General features: G+C 44.1%; 2 protein-coding genes across 3 annotated transcripts; both read right to left on the reverse strand.

The window, feature by feature from the left end:
• Window positions 1-79: 79 nt before the first annotated feature.
• LOC127755409 (calmodulin calcium-dependent NAD kinase-like) lies at window positions 80-6,735 on the reverse strand. Its single transcript, XM_052281087.1, has 8 exons — window positions 6,405-6,735; window positions 2,444-2,667; window positions 2,285-2,343; window positions 1,910-2,140; window positions 1,684-1,813; window positions 1,275-1,585; window positions 1,038-1,179; window positions 80-938 (listed from the first exon to the last, which is right to left on the reverse strand). The coding sequence occupies exons 1-8, from the start codon at window positions 6,589-6,591 to the stop codon at window positions 693-695; spliced, it is 1,530 nt and encodes a 509-aa protein (XP_052137047.1). The 5' UTR covers window positions 6,592-6,735; the 3' UTR covers window positions 80-692.
• Window positions 6,736-8,010: 1,275 nt separating this feature from the next.
• LOC127779664 (uncharacterized) lies at window positions 8,011-13,717 on the reverse strand. Of its 2 annotated transcripts, XM_052306522.1 has the most exons (7): window positions 13,296-13,717; window positions 12,177-12,530; window positions 11,664-11,798; window positions 9,682-11,596; window positions 8,920-9,035; window positions 8,712-8,803; window positions 8,011-8,559 (listed from the first exon to the last, which is right to left on the reverse strand). In XM_052306522.1, the coding sequence occupies exons 2-7, from the start codon at window positions 12,496-12,498 to the stop codon at window positions 8,452-8,454; spliced, it is 2,688 nt and encodes an 895-aa protein (XP_052162482.1). In that variant the 5' UTR covers window positions 12,499-12,530; window positions 13,296-13,717; the 3' UTR covers window positions 8,011-8,451. The 2 variants fall into 2 exon arrangements, with proteins under 2 accessions (XP_052162482.1, XP_052162489.1); XM_052306529.1 differs by lacking the exon at window positions 12,177-12,530 and having other exon boundaries at window positions 13,296-13,716.
• Between the last annotated feature and the right edge of the window lie 1,743 nt (window positions 13,718-15,460).

Below are 15,460 nucleotides of genomic sequence, written 5' to 3' on the forward strand. Positions count from 1 at the left end.
CAAAAACATTGGATGCAGAATTACAAGCCAAGGGAACCTGGCTAGTTCCAGAAAATATCAGTGAAAACCTCCAGTGGACAATCCATAAATTTCTAAAGGACCTTCTTATTACTCCTTTACTGTTTCTCTTAAAAAATACCCCTTTTACTATAGTGCAGTTCTAGAATATGTGAATCATATAGACAATTACTCAAAGAAAACGTGTGAGATACAGTATGATGTCAATGTTTGACCAAAGTAAAAAAAATCCTGCATTTCAATCCTCACAAAAATAAAATAAAAAAAATCATGCATTTCAAATAGCGAAACAGGGCCGAAATGCTGTTGCTGCTACCTTCTTTTCTCTTGCAGCGCTGTACTCGGGCCCCTTTTCAGGCCTAATACGTATCTAACCTCTTCAAGGAAGATGGCCCTAAGCGTCGAGGGCTGCCTGTGTAAGATGGCCCCATCAGCGCATCAGCACGTGACAGATGACACGATTCCCGAAAAGTCCATCGCCGACGGATGGCATCGGTCGACTAGTCAACGTCGATACCATCATCAAACAGTAGAGTTGGTGTACGGAAAAACAAAGAGATCACCCCTACCTACTACGTCACCACGACACGTATAGTACGATCGTGTCGTGAGCGAACGTGAACGAACGAACGAACAAATCTGCATCGGTACATTGCCTCTTGCTGCTGTGCAGCCTACGGCGACGGGAAGCAGGCCTCGCTATCGAGGATGGCCTCCCTGAGCTCCCGCTGTATCGCGGCCCTGGCCGGCGACGACACCAGATCCTCCCACACCGACCCGGCGCCGTCCGTCGGGTGGCCGTCCGGGTACAGCTCGTGCACGCCGTTGGCCTCCTCGTTGATCCTGCTCACCCTGTCCAGCAGCCCGATCTCCTCCACGTCCACCAGCAGCCTGCTCCCCACGTCCTTCCACCCGATCAACTGCACGCGCACATATATACGCACGCGTACAACGTCTCAAACACACAGCACGGTATCATCACACGGGGAATCGATCGGTGAACGGGTTAGGAATAATACCTTCGCGCCGGCGATGGTGTTGGTGCTGTAGAGGCTGGCGCTGTCGACGAGGTCGCAGTACTTGCGGAACGAGCCGGCGAACCGCTTGTGCGACTTGAGCTGCGAGCTCACCCGCACGGCTCGCCCCGATATGATGGCTCGCCTAACGCACGGGTAGATCGATCGATCGATCGTGTCGTGTCAGCTAGGCTCGATCAGGCGCGTGAACACGTTAATTGTAGTTGGTTGGTTAATTACCTGATCCCCCTGACGACGGCGAGGTAGGCGTCGCAGATGATGCCGACGAGCTCGATTCGGTAGGGCCTCCTCCCGCTGGGCACGGGGGCGCCCTCGACGGGCTCCCAGTACTGCTCGGTGGCGTTGCCGTCGGCGGCGACCTTGTAGCCCACGCCCATCCGGTACCGCTGCCGGTGCACGGACCGCGCCATGGCGATCGTCTGCAGCACGAACGGCTCCCACGACAGCGTGCCGTCCATGATCACGTCCCGCCCCTCGTTCAGCGCCGTCACCAGCAGCGACGCCGCCGCGTCGATCGACGACTGGTGCACCTGCGCACGCGACACCGTACGTGTCAGACACATCCAGACCCACACAGACCGAGCCGGCTGACGATTGAGCAGGTTCAGGGCAAGCGTGGTACGTATACCAGCTCGGCTGTCTGCAGCATGTCGTTGTGGTGGCCGCGCGAGCTGATGGCCTGGTAGATGACGTCCGACTCCTTGAACGCGTCCGCCTCCACCACCACGGCGTGCGCCGCCGCGCCGGACCAGAACAACCTGCATTTTGCACGTACGCCACGGTGGTGGTCAGCTCAATCGCCGCGTCACGCGTGCCTGCTCGAGTCCGTGATCGAAGTGGACGAACGGACTGACCCCTTCATGATCTGCTTGAGCACGGTGCTCTTGCCGGCGCCCATGCCACCGCCCATCAGGAGCAGGACCGGGCTGCGGTCGCGGTGAGCCGCCGGGACCATCACGTCGGCGTCGGCGTCGCGCAGCTCGCCGTCGTTGCAGGTGACCCCGATGACCTTCAGCTCCTCCACCAGCGTGGAGAACAGCCTCGTCACCTTCAGCTTCCTTGACACCCTCTCAAACCTCATCTTTCTTTTTGTCCAAAAAAGGAAGAAACAAAACAATTAAGAACCAGATTTCATTCTTTCTTGATCATAATTGTACCAAAATCAATAGAATCAATCCTGGTTAATTCTTACAAAAAATATTCCAGATTAATAAAGCATGATTATTTACCTAGTGGCTTCTAACACCATGGTTTTGAGCTTTCTTCTAGGCTGCTCTGCTGTTAGAACCTAAGAAATTAAGTGGCTCCAACATTTCAGTGTTTAGAGTATCTCAAGGACTAACAGTTGATTGGTAATGCAGAACACGGGATGTGTAAATCTTTCCTACCTGTGTGATTACTTCAGTGGCAAATTTCCAATGGAAGGAGAAGTAGCCGAGTATACATTTGTCTAGCTCCTCAATCAACAGCACGAGAAGAGCGTCCGAGTTTATTTTGTTATGGAAGAACGCGAGTAGGTTTTGTTCATAACCCTCAGTCTTCTTCAGATAACCGTAAGCTAGTGCACAAAGGTGGGGGCACTCGCTCACATCCTTAATCCCTATCTGCTTAGCTGAAAAAAAATATATCATTTGATTGATATTTAGGATAATGAACAACTAGCAGATTATGCCGTGCAAATTTACACGGACTAGACAGCATTTCCAGCAGAGCCCCTAAACTAATTAAACCCTTAAATAGTTTTTGGGGTGAAAGGAGAAAAATTGAATCCAGCCAGACGACAGGACCGCTATTAAAGCCCCTAAAATAGAAAAGCACCGAAATCTTTGTCCATAGCCCTCAATCCTAGAGGTTCTACACCCAACCCCATCTCTTTTTCTTTTTGGTGCGTGTGAAAATTCCCTAGCGCGCGCTTCTCCCGTTGTTCTCGCGCTCTCACTGTGTTGCTACCCTCTTTTCTTTTGTCGTGCCGCCGGCTATTGTCTGACCACCATCTTGCTAGGATAGTCCAACGTTGCCCTGTCCGATGTCGTTCGTCAACCTACGTGATCTCCACACTGACACGTCGCAGGTTGTTGACCTCATGCGTAGCAACTCTAGCAATGTCTCGCGCTAGTAGTCGATTGTCCGGATTGAACCATTCATGTTTGTAGTATATGTTATTTAAAAAAAAATCATATAATTCTTGTGAACTTGCATACGTGTGTGATTGTGAAAATTGAATTTTATTATGCATTTTGCAATGTTGAAAATTTTGAATTTAAATTTGAATTATGGTATTCAAAATTATAAATTTGAATACGGTTGAATTCTACGTGTTTGAATTATTCTGGTGTTAAACTAGACATAAATATAATGTGCGTACTAAAACACACACACACATAGAGAGAGAGAGATGGAGCCTAAGAAATGGGGTTTGTAGCTGAAGATGGGGGCAACCCCCATTAGACCTTTAGAGGCTTTACAATAGGGGGCTAGGGGCTGTTGCTGGAAATGCTAATTGGACTTATTGTACAACACTATTTAACTTTTGATTCCATAAATATAATTATATTTAATCTATCTTGTCAACTCTTTAACTTTTAATTCTATAAATTTAATTGCAATTTATATACAGTCGAAACGTGGCTACGAACCACGGTGTCGGGGGTTCGAATCCCTCATCGCCCACAGCCTTCCAAAGGGTTCACATTCTTTGGCTCTACCTATCCATTATAGAGTAAATAGCTCTTTTTCACAATAAGAGTTATCCATACAGTGACAGCGTTTAATTATGAAAGTTAGCCTTTCGTGGTTCAAAAACGCGGAATCTCGTCTCAATCATCATTTGTCAGGACTTTTCGGGGGTAAGTTCTTTGGCTTGGACAGGACCCCAGTAGTCCTAGCCGTAAACGATGGATACTAGGTGTTGTGCGACTCGACCCGTGCAGTGTTGTAGCTAACGCGTTAAGTATCTCGCTTGGGGAGTACGTTCGCAAGAATGAAACGGCTCATTCTTCAACAGGCACGCGGTCAGAGATCACTTTCCCCTCCCACTGCTTGGGAGCTCAGCACTGTTTCACGTTCTATTTCACTACCCCTTGGGGGTTCTTTTCAAAATCTGTACGATTTTACCGATCTAAATCGAGCAAGTTTCCATGAAGAAGATCTTGTTCAACATGTTCTATTCGATACTGGTAGGAGAAGAACCCGACTCGGTATTCTTAAAAAAAGCTCCTCGGTGGAGGAGTAGAAGCGTTGGTCCCCTTCGGTCAAGTGCTTGTGCGTGCTCTTACCTACCGTAGGACCTCGTCCAAAGATACTTTTAAGGCCGACCACTACATAGGAGCGATAGGAAGCCAAGCCGTCAAAAGGAAAGGCGAGCAGCCCTTATTGCAATAGCAAACGCTGTGTACCTATTTTGGGGCTTTACTCTTTCATGATGGAACGAGGAGCTTGAGTTGATTTGCGGCAGTAGCGGCAAGCACCGAAGAAGTTCTACTTTCCCTTCGACATCTTGTAAGTCACTGCCTCCTTACCCAGCGAGTGAATGGACGAGCCAATAAACTGCCGTAAGGAGGGGATGCCTAAGGCTAGGCTTGCGACTGGAGTGAAGTCGTAACAAGGTAGCCATACTGGAAGGTGCGGCTAGATCACCTCCTTTTCAGGGAGAGCTAATGCTTATGCTTATTGGGTATTTTGGTTTGACTTACATGTTTGTGAAGCGATATATCGCATATTTATATCTTGTTAAATATTTTCAAATCTTTTATAATGGACGGATAGATATGAACAGCAAGGTGAATTAGCTTTGACAAAAACACTGATGTAATCGAACACCTGAACACATATACAGTTGAAAACTGTACGATATACTATTACAGATGATCGTAAAAAACGGCTATTGCATTTGGGGAATGCCCCGGATCGGTCGCTCGGGGGAGGGAGAAATATCGGGCGCTCCCTCCTCCACGACGCGCGCTCTCTGTCCCTGAGCTTCACCACGTCTCTGCTCTCACCTGCCACTTATTTGCAACATATACTCCATTGTAACAAATTAATTACCCACATATTTTAGAAACCCTCTATTAAGGGAATTTGGTTTTTTTTTCCAAAAAAATGTTTCATCTAGTGCACTCACAATGTTTCACTATATATAGATCTAATGTTGCAGTGAACTGAAATACTCTATTGCAACAAATCACCTACATATTTTGAAAACCCTCTATTAAGGGAATTCGTTTCATTTTTTGTTCCACAAAAAATGTTTCACCTAGTGTACTCACAATGTTTTACTATGCATAGATCTAACATTATAGTGAACTGAAACATTCTTTCGCTATTTGCTGAAATATTGTTTTTATATAAGGTGAAACAACACCCGATTTAAACGAGTGAAACATTTTCGATCTACTTAGTGAAACAATTCCGATATACCTGGTGGAACATCGTGCAACATTTAAAAATAATTCAATAATAAGCTATTTTTTTCGTCGGAATATATCCATGTGTGGTCTTGTTTTGAAAATTTAATTTTAATGAATTTAATGGTGCGATCGGATCATAATTTGGGTAAGTAATTTAAGAGAAAAATCAATTTAAAGTGGTTTTGCAAGGATACGTGACGCTGATGTCATGCTGACATCAGTTCCCAATTTTAAAAACCCTCCATCAGACGCCCGAGTCGGAGTCATTTCTATTGCATTTGTGAAGTGTCGAGAATAAAATGTTTTTGTCCATGTGAACTTTTTACACTACAGCTAGCTTAACCAAAATGTTCAGATGCAAAACTCTGTGCATCGAATCCGATACAGAGGATGCGTCCATGGACTGGCTCCAAAGTCGCTTTACCTGCATTCAAGTTTCCCCCTTTTTTTTTTCCACTAGCTTTGCTTCTTTGCCTCATGTGTTAGAGCAGGTACAATAGCAGCAGGCTATAAGTCAACTATAAACATATTTTAAAGAGATAAAGGAAGAGAGAGAAAAGCAGCAGGCTATAGATATGTAGCCAGCTGCAGCACGGCTTTAAGATGTAATGTGTGTATGACAAGTGAGATCGGGTATTAATAGTATAGTAAGCGCTATTGTATGAATTGGCTATTGTATTTTCTATGTATGATTTGGAGCTAGTAATGAGTTTAATACTATCATTATAAGAATCATTATAAAACTGATCCCAATGAAAATCATTATAAGAATCGGACTATCGGAGCACACGTCTCATGGAATTTAAGAATTCAGAAACGACGCGACGCGCTAGCTGGCTAACAACGTGAGAAGAGCAACGTACGTTTAAGGTTTGGCTTCAAACAAAAACAAAGTAACGTAAATTAATTAGGTGATCGATGGAGAGAAACCGTACGTACGTACCAACGTAGTGCGAGAACCGCTCGATCTCGTGCACGCGGCCGGCGCCGTACACCGCCAGCCTCGGCACGGCCGCCGTCACGTCGCCGCCGTCCCTCTTCTCTTCTACGACGTCGTCCTTCTCCGTCGGCCGGCTGATCGTCAGCCGGTCGCGAGAGGAGGAGGAGGTCGACGATGCAGCTGGCCGCATGCTGGCTCAGAACACAGGCGCCCATGCATGCATCGGCCGATGATCGATCCGTCCGTCGCGCGCCAAGCTAGGGCGTCGCGCGTCGACGAAGATGCAGGTTAGTTTGAGGCCAGGAGGGTGGAGCAGGGGAGGGAGATCCAAAAGTGTGCGGTGGTGGAGGGAGCTAAGGTAGGGACCGGTGCGGGAGGGGGATACGCATCGTGCATGCATGCGCGAGCCGCGCGTGCGGGAAAGAAGCGAGGCAAAAGGTAAAGATCGCCGCGTCGCGTCGCAGCAGCACGTACGCAGCGCTGCATCGCGTCAGGTTTCGATGGTTTTTCTCGAGCTGAGACGGACACGGGCAGACGACTAATCTGCCGTTTTATGCGTTACGCGCGCGGCTCTGATGCCAAAGCGCAAGCGGCCGCGCTCGCCGTTCGACGGTATCGGGCGTGATCTCCGCCTCTTAAGGGTGAGGCCCCGTGATCGTGGAGACACTTCTCGAGCTATTAAGGGACAGTTCAGATTAATGTTATTTTCAACCATACCATTTTTTAAAGTAAAGTGGCTAAAAAATGTTTATATTTAGGGTCCCTTTGAATCACAAGAATAGAAAAACAGAGGAATAGAAAATACGTAGGATTTTGACAGGAATATAAGTGTAAAACAGATGATTAGAAAATATAGGAAAAACACAAGAATGACCGTTTAATTGGACCACAAGAAAAACACAGTAATCGGATGAAAGAGATAGACTCAAAGGTATTTTTCCAAGAGTTTGAACCTCTTGCTAACTTTCCTCCAAAATCTCTATAGGATTACTCATTCCATAGGAATTTTAGAGGATAGTATAGGATTCAATCAATTATTTCAAAAGCTTCCATAGAAATATTTTCCATAGGATTAAAATCCTCCAAATCTCGTATACTTTTCCTACAAATCAAAAGGGCCCTTAGATTGATACCAAACTTTGATAAATAAATATAAAATCCTGCCAAAATTTTGGTAATATTGACACAGTTTGGTAAGGCTTATTTTGGCTAAAATCTAAACAGCTCCTAAATTGGACGATGTAATCCGTTTTTTAAAGAAAATTTTCTTTATCAAACATTTATTAATTTTTTTTAAAAAAATACTAGTATTTTACTTTCTAAACTTACTTTCACCCGTCAATCCATCATCCATGAGTCCGAATATATTATTTCCCAACTTCTATTTATTTGTTTTTCACACTTATGTTTCCCGAACTGATAAACTGTATTTTTAAAAATATATATATATATATGGAAAGATTGCTTCAGAAAATTGTATCTCTATTTTAAAAGTTATGTTTAACTAATACTTAAATAATTCATACTAACATGAGTTGCGTCGTTTTACGTCCATTTACGTCCATAGGATTAGTTCCAACCATAGGTGCCCAGCCCAACACAGCATAGATTGGCAGCCAGCATAACTTTTTTTATTCTTTCAGGAAGTATTTATATTCAGCAGCAGCAGTAGTACAATTTGTACGATTGCACTGCACTGTGACTGTTAGTAGCTTCCTATTTACAGCAGATAGGATGAGCAATAACAAGTTAACAACTCGTGCAACTGCTCATCCGATCGTAAAAATCAAATCGTCAAATCGTGTACTTAAAATACAATACAAGCTGCTTACGCCACGGCACGAAACGGCAGCCTGATTTCTCTCTCAATATACCATCAACCGTGGGGATAGCAATCCCAGCAGTACAGTGCAGAACTTAATTAGCCTGACCGGTAGTGATGATGCTTGCATCGCTGGCGTTTTCAGACCAGAGGCAAGCAAGAGAAAAACCTCTGTAATTGATGTTGGCATCTGTCATCTGGAGCTGGGGCGTCTGTGCCTTTTCCGTTTCAAAAACGAAGCAGCTCTCTTTCTCGTAGCTTCGTATTGAGTTCTTCTTGCGAAGGCAGTTTCCAGCCACTCTTCATGGCAGCTGACCACCATGCCTTGAGCTCATCCTAGAAAAGATGAGATTCACTTATCTTAGACTTTGAATTATAAACAATAAAATTCCCTCCAAGAAAAAAAAAGATTTGACTTGGAATTTTTTTTATTGTTGTTCCGTGGTCCATAACAACTTGGACAACAGTACTATCTTTTGATACATTACCTGGTGGAAGTCATGGTTGGATACAAAGCGAGAATCTACTTGGCAAGTTGAATTCCTGATGGTCACAGAAAGGCGATTCTTATCCAGTACTCCTGTAAGAGAAGGCATATCACTTCCTTTTCCTTTTATCTAATTGTTTTTTCTTTTTTAAAAAAGAAAGGAACACATTATTCTGCAACATATTATGCACAATTGTTTAGTCATTTACCATTTATCCTGGCAACATGATATCCAGTGCCACCCAATGCTTCCTCCCATTTACCAAATCGTAGACGCAAGAAAAAGCCATCTAAGGTGGTATGCATAACTGGTGACCTCATCCATCTGTCAAGAAATAGTAGTACAAACACATGAATTAAATATCAGGTTCTCAGGATTTTCCCTAACTTGGAGATCACTTACATAGAGAGGGATACCCCTATGTATATTAATTTGATCAATGAACAGAAGTCCAGAACAAACTGATATTAGTATTAAACTAGAGAAAATACCTACTAATACTACAGACACTGTTTCAATAATATTTCTCAAAGCTATTTTAATTTTAAGGCACCTTTTGCTTCCTAGGGGAATGTAAGGCATATGTATCATTTTTTACAACTCATTATTCATTTTCTCATTAGCAATGGTCACTTTAAATAGATGTATCATATTCTACTTTATAGTAGCCGAGACACATGTCGTTTTTCATAGAAAGTAACTTTTTTATGTGCTCAGTAGCTCGGTGACTTTTCCCAGTCACCCCTATGAAGTACTTGATAACTGAAAAACAGCAGACTACCATATGAAGCTATATGAGAATTACTGTTGCCCAATGAAATATTCCTTAATGTGATTCTTTCGATGTTCCCTTCTTTAAATGTAGAAAATGTTATGGAATCTCCAAACCCAAGCATTCATGATTTAGATAGAAGGTAGAAATGATTAAGTACCAGAATTAAAAGATGATACGTAAAATCCTTTAGAGTACCTTATTATATCGGAGCGAGACAAACGGAGCCTCTGCAAGGCTCCAAAAACTATACTTGCTTCGTCATAAACATCATTGGGCACAATACCATAAGGTACCATTTGTTTGTTATCTGGCTGATTCTCCATGGAATTTGGTGCTCCTTCTTTATTTTGTAGTCTCTTCCGATCAATTTCTTCAATATATGTGTTTGTTTCTAAATTACATTTAGGGGGTACCACCTTTCCATCAGAGCTCCCTTCACAATTCTGATTTTCATGCTTAGACAAAACCTTTTCTCCTAATTCTTTGTCATTCCCAGGAGATAATTGTTCCTTACCTTTGTCACCTGTCCATAAAACTATTCTTCCTTCTCCACCAGAAGACTTGTGAGTTTTTTGTCCAGATTCTTGCTCATCATGACTATTGTAACTAACAACAAAAGAACTTGTTTTGTGATTACGCCCTTTGGGTGTTCCATGGTCACATGTAATGGCCACATGTACTGCTGATGTATTTGCATGTCTAAGCGCATCCAATCTTTTAGCAAAAATTGATGCCATTGTTTCTGATGGTTTATTTTCGTCTTGAGGCGCCGCACATTTGCTACTTGTAGTTTCATTGTCACTTCCTTTGCTAGTAAAGTATTGTGAATTGTTTAATTCCTTCTCCACATTAAAATCCTGCGGTGATGAACTATCACCTAAACCTTTTGGGTTAGCAGAACAAAAATCAGTTTCTTCATCACAGCGCGTTGTGTCCATCACTTTCATGGGTGTTTTTGGCAAAAGTCTACTTACCCATAAGCTTTCTGAGAAATCATCTTTATGTCCCGATGCAGCATTTGAAGAGCTTCCATGGAACCCATTCTGATTTCTTTCTGCTCTTAAAGGGAAAATTCCCATTTGATTTTGAAATGCCCCTCTGTCACCATAAGAATCCATTTGAATTCTGCCCGCAGCTAAAGTCTCAGTAGCCACATTAAGAGTTTCTCTGCCCATGCTAACTGGTTTGCTACTCTTGAAACCCAGTGTTAGCCTGTTGGCGGTGTAACTGCTTTCTGACTGGTGACAGGTATTTCTTGAAGTTATCATAACATTCTGACTATAAAGAGATTGAAAAAGAGAATTGAAGCCAACGGATTGCAGCGGAACACCACAGTTGTTTTGAAGTGGCACAGGGTTTGTTGGAAATTCCTCTCCTGTAGCTGCTGAAAACTTCTGATTAAGTGGAACAGCAGTAGTTTCATCAAACACCTTTACTCCATTAGTGAGAGTTGACATCCAGTTAAAGAAAGAGCTATCATTTTTGTGGAATAATCCTGAACAAGAACTCTCATTATCTTCCCTTCTACATCTTTTATTTCCAGACGTCATCTCAGCTGCAGAAAATTGACCATGCTTCCGCTTCGGAGCTTTTGTACTTGGGCAGCTCTCTATACTCTCATTGCTGTCATCACCTTCATTTGTGTTGCTAACACAATTACTCATATCATAGATAAGCTTTTCTTTCCCCTTCTCGAGCTTTCTAGGATTACAACCGGATGTCGACTCATGTCTTGATAAAGGATTAACACCAGATGCTAACTCACATCTAGCAACAGGATTCACAGCAGACACGGACTCACATCTAGCAACAATAAGCCCATCCTTATGCTTTTCCTGCATAGCCTGATCTTGGCTACTGTCATTTCTATTACCTAGCATACTTGTCAATTTGCCAGGCATGTTTTCTGTATTACCAATGCTCCCAAAGGCCGAAGTTGAATGTATATTGTCTGCATTCTTTGGCAAAACAGAGTCCTTCTGACTAATTGCTTTTACTAATCGAGCACGCCAAGCATTAGCTGCCCAAGATCTTTCATCATGGACAGTAGTTGCACAGAAAGCCTGTTTTTCAGCAATAATAGGCATGACCTCTTTTCTGGAAGCTGAACCTGTAAAATGCTACGGTAAGGTCTCCACTGTCAGGAATTGAAAAGAGCATGGTTCTTAATTGATTACCTAGACTGTGGGAAGTATCGTTGCAGTATCTTGTGGGACAGCTACCCACTTCGTCCTCTTTCTCCAGCTTATCCACACAGAAGTTGTCAGACGTTTCTTTCCCTTCATTCATCACATCCATCCCACCACAGTATTCTACAGGTATTAAGCCAGGCATTAAGTGAGGAAATGGCCATCCAATGAAAGAAATGGAAAACCCATAAGATTTTTATTCTATTTGGATAATAGGTAACAGATGCCCATAGCAAACAATCAGTAGAGATGCTTTACAATTTGTGCTGATTATGCTAATTTCAGCAGTCTCCACTTTTCTTGAAAAGTTAATTCAGCAGTTTCGTTCTCTCTTTTTTTTTTTCAAAAATTTAATTCAGTACTCTTGTTAGATTTGTCCTGAAAAAGTTGTGCTGCTAAGACGAACAACAACTGATAAATGCAGATCCTTAGGCCAATAAAATCAAAGCATCAACAAACTGCCTTTGAACTACTCAAAACCTTCATGTCTTTTAAACTTACTTGAATCTTGCCCATGTGATCTTATAGAAGTAGATTGTTGAGCATCAGTGTTTCTTATTCTACTTGGGCTAGACATGAATACTCTCGCTGAACTGTCACTGCGAGTTCGTAACTGGGATGGCATCTTTTCTGCGTCTTCTACTGTAGCATCTATGATATGACCACTCTCCCCAGCACCACTCTGTTGAGGTGAAGATATTACTATGCTCAAGGTATCTGCATTCCAACGAAGAGAAGCTTTCCTTGTACTTAAGCTGGACGCTGCAATTTTAATGCTCAAACCCTCATCCGGAGACCACACCAGCTCAGAGACAGATCTCATGCCGAATATTATGACTGCATTTACACCTGCACCTGAATGCCACCATATGCCTTCAGTAGACTATAAGATAAGAGGATTTTTTTTTGAGCTAAAAGATAATAGGATTATTTGCAGGACATATGGCATGAGTCTGTTTTTCTTTTACACTGGAGCATATCAAATAGGACCCTTTGAAAAGATTAACAGATAAACAAAAAGAAAATTTTCTGTTCATATCATAGCATACATGCAAGGTAGAAAGTAATTATAAATTAGAGTTCCCCTACAAATGACAAAAGTACATATTTTTCTTATACTGCTGTATAATAACAACGCAGTTGGGCATCCATCTAACTGATAAGAGTCATAGTCAAGAGTCAAGACTAGTCTATTATAAGTTCTTTTCCACTCATATGCAAGAATCGAACTATCCTAATAAATGAACTAGTAGATGCAAAAACTCCAATCTTGTTGTGTCCTTTTGTCCAAAAAAGCAGATATTCCCAGCTTCTTGATACCTTTCGGTCTTAGCTAGACCCAAACGAATCCGTGGATGGATCAGACGACCAAGATAAAGAGTAAAAAAATGCATCTACGCTCAATTTGCAATTTTTCGTTCTTTCAAAAAATTTGCAATTTTTCACCTTCTAAAAAAAAGCCTGTAATCTTTCTACGTGATATGTAAAAATAAAATAAAATAAAAACTAAAGCTCTACAGAAAAAGCAGATTAAACAGCACAAAGAAACCATCTACAAGAAAAGACGACGTAGTATAATAGATTTCTACTCAATCATCAATCTGTGATGCAGCAGCCCACCTCGGGGAGTAGCGCATCACCACCATCTCATTTCACAGCTTTTCTCCCATCACCGGATCCCCCCGCGCGCTCCTCCTCCGTCCTCGATCGGATCACCACCAAACCGGCGCAACAAGGATCACCAAACCGGCGCAAGAAGAAGAAGAAGCCACCATGCACGAGCTAGCAACGGGAGGAAGGGGGCCAAGGAGAGGATCGGAGAGGAAGGAGAAGATCGCATCTGGCGGCGGCCAAGCGAACCAAGCAAGCAGAAGCAGCGTCGCTCGCAGCAATGCGGGGAAGGGAAGGGAATGTGAAGCTAGCTAGGCTTGCATGCGAGCCCCCCGGCCGCGGAACGCGAGGCGGTGGTTGAGCCACGTAGAGGCCGCCTGGGACACAAGCTCGGAGGCCGCTACCCTCTTTCTTTCGGTTTTTTTTTTTTTTGGGTCCGCCTCCTTCCGCCTTCCGCGCTGCATTTTACTAGTACTACTCCTACTACTACGGATGCCGCGGAGGCGGCCGCGACGACGACGACGAGGGCGACGGCGACACGTGTGTATGATTGCGCGGGGATCCGACGGCCCGCGCGGCGTCGGCGACGGGGGGAACGACGGCCGCCCGATGCGGCTCCCGGGGGGGAGCTGTCCATGGTAGGGTAGAGAGACAGGGATGGGGGTGACAATGAGCTGGTCTGCTGGTTTTTTTCCCCCATTTTGGCCATTCCGATGCTGATTGTCTTGTCCCTGGATTTGAATTTCCATGTTCTGGATTTGGGATTTATCGTCACATACCTCGTGGACGCCATGTCATTCACACATGTTATCTAGTGAAGCCACATAAAAATCATAAATAGAGATAGCAACCGTCACTGTTGTCATAGTAAACAATGGTACCTAAACTAAGAGGTTAGAATATACCGCGGCCACGATAAGACCATTCACGGTGTCGTGTGTTGTCGTTTGGCCTGGGCGGTCCACGTATGCGAACGGTGGAAAATCGTCGCCACGTTTCTCGTTGGGCCCACAAGACACAAGCGCGCGTGACCAAAGTTGGGCACCCGTGCTTTGGCTGGATTGAGAATCGGTGGCATGGGGATAGGAGGTTGAGGGTGCACTGGGAAGGCCGTGGCTTCGCCGCGCCGTTCCTCCCGGCGCGATTTCCCCCTCGATCCCCAAATTGCCCTCCTGGTCGCCCTCGCGCACGCACGATACTCGCTCTCCGCGCTCGCCCTTCCCTCCCGCGCGAGCGCCGCTCTCTTTTTTGCCTCCCACGCTCTCCGCCTCTCCTCGCTCGCAGTGGAAGTAGGGCAAAACCGACGCCGGGAGTTGCAGCAGGCATAGCTGCGGAGGTCGTCGTCACAGTGGATCAACACCGGGAGCAAGAGCTGGCACAGCCGTGGCCGTCGTCGGCGAGGTGGCGTGGGAGGAGGCGAGGAAGGCGATGCGTCATGGGGGGGAATGTGATGCGATGTGAGGAGTCGTGGCTCTGGGGGCGACGAGTCAAAGGGATAGATGCGATGAGTTTGAGGCTACGAGACTACGAGGTGGGCTGGGTCACGCTCACTGTCGGTTGAGTAGCCTCCATGTTTGTCTCCGGATTTTATGTGTCCAGATTAAAGTCACATTGCATTGTGAACCTTATAGCTTTTGAAGTTTCTAGTCTATTTGGCAGCTCAGGTATAACAGATTAAGGACGCATTGCTAATGCCCTAAGCACCTAACACCTTTACAAACGATGTAATAGCCATTGATTTAATTAAAGCTTGAAATATTAATGTTGAAGTTTGACTCACTAACTCTTATTTGAATATTTGTATAACTAAATTCACCACGTTTCATGCATATATGCATGTGTTACAAGGTTTATGTTACCGTCGGTAACCGCGCGGTTACCGTGGTTATCGGACTTACCGCGGGTACGATAATAAAAAACCATGGTAACCTTTTTAAATTCAAATAAGTTTAAAAATAATTTGAACTTTTGATAAATTTTGCACGGTTTCGTACGGTTTTCCACAGTTACCGCGGTTACCGCGCGGTAACCCCGGTCTCGGCGGTTTGGGAAACCATGATGTGTGCTAGAATATTTAATTGTATGAAGCATCAGGTGATATTTTTCCATATCAACAATTATCATGCTTACATGAGTCTATGTGTATACTAAACTTGGAACTCTAAGGAACTTTT

The sequence above is a fragment of the Oryza glaberrima genome, chromosome 1 (assembly GCF_000147395.1).
Source record: "Oryza glaberrima chromosome 1, OglaRS2, whole genome shotgun sequence".
Lineage (NCBI taxonomy): Eukaryota > Viridiplantae > Streptophyta > Magnoliopsida > Poales > Poaceae > Oryza > Oryza glaberrima.

What these genes read in the sequence shown, in the direction of transcription:
- LOC127755409 (XM_052281087.1), bottom strand. Translation starts at nt 6,591, where the DNA reads ATGCGGCCAGCTGCATCGTCGACCTCCTCCTCCTCTCGCGACCGGCTG. An exon ending in ATGGTGTTAGAAGCCACTAG is followed by an intron (nt 2,141 to 2,284) that starts GTAAATAATCAT and finishes TTGGACAAAAAG; the next exon opens with AAAGATGAGGTTTGAGAGGG. An exon ending in CTCAAGCAGATCATGAAGGG is followed by an intron (nt 1,814 to 1,909) that starts GTCAGTCCGTTC and finishes TGCAAAATGCAG; the next exon opens with GTTGTTCTGGTCCGGCGCGG.
- LOC127779664 (XM_052306522.1), bottom strand. Translation starts at nt 12,498, where the DNA reads ATGAGATCTGTCTCTGAGCTGGTGTGGTCTCCGGATGAGGGTTTGAGC. An exon ending in TCATGTTGCCAGGATAAATG is followed by an intron (nt 8,804 to 8,919) that starts GTAAATGACTAA and finishes CTTCTCTTACAG; the next exon opens with GAGTACTGGATAAGAATCGC. An exon ending in CCAACCATGACTTCCACCAG is followed by an intron (nt 8,560 to 8,711) that starts GTAATGTATCAA and finishes CATCTTTTCTAG; the next exon opens with GATGAGCTCAAGGCATGGTG.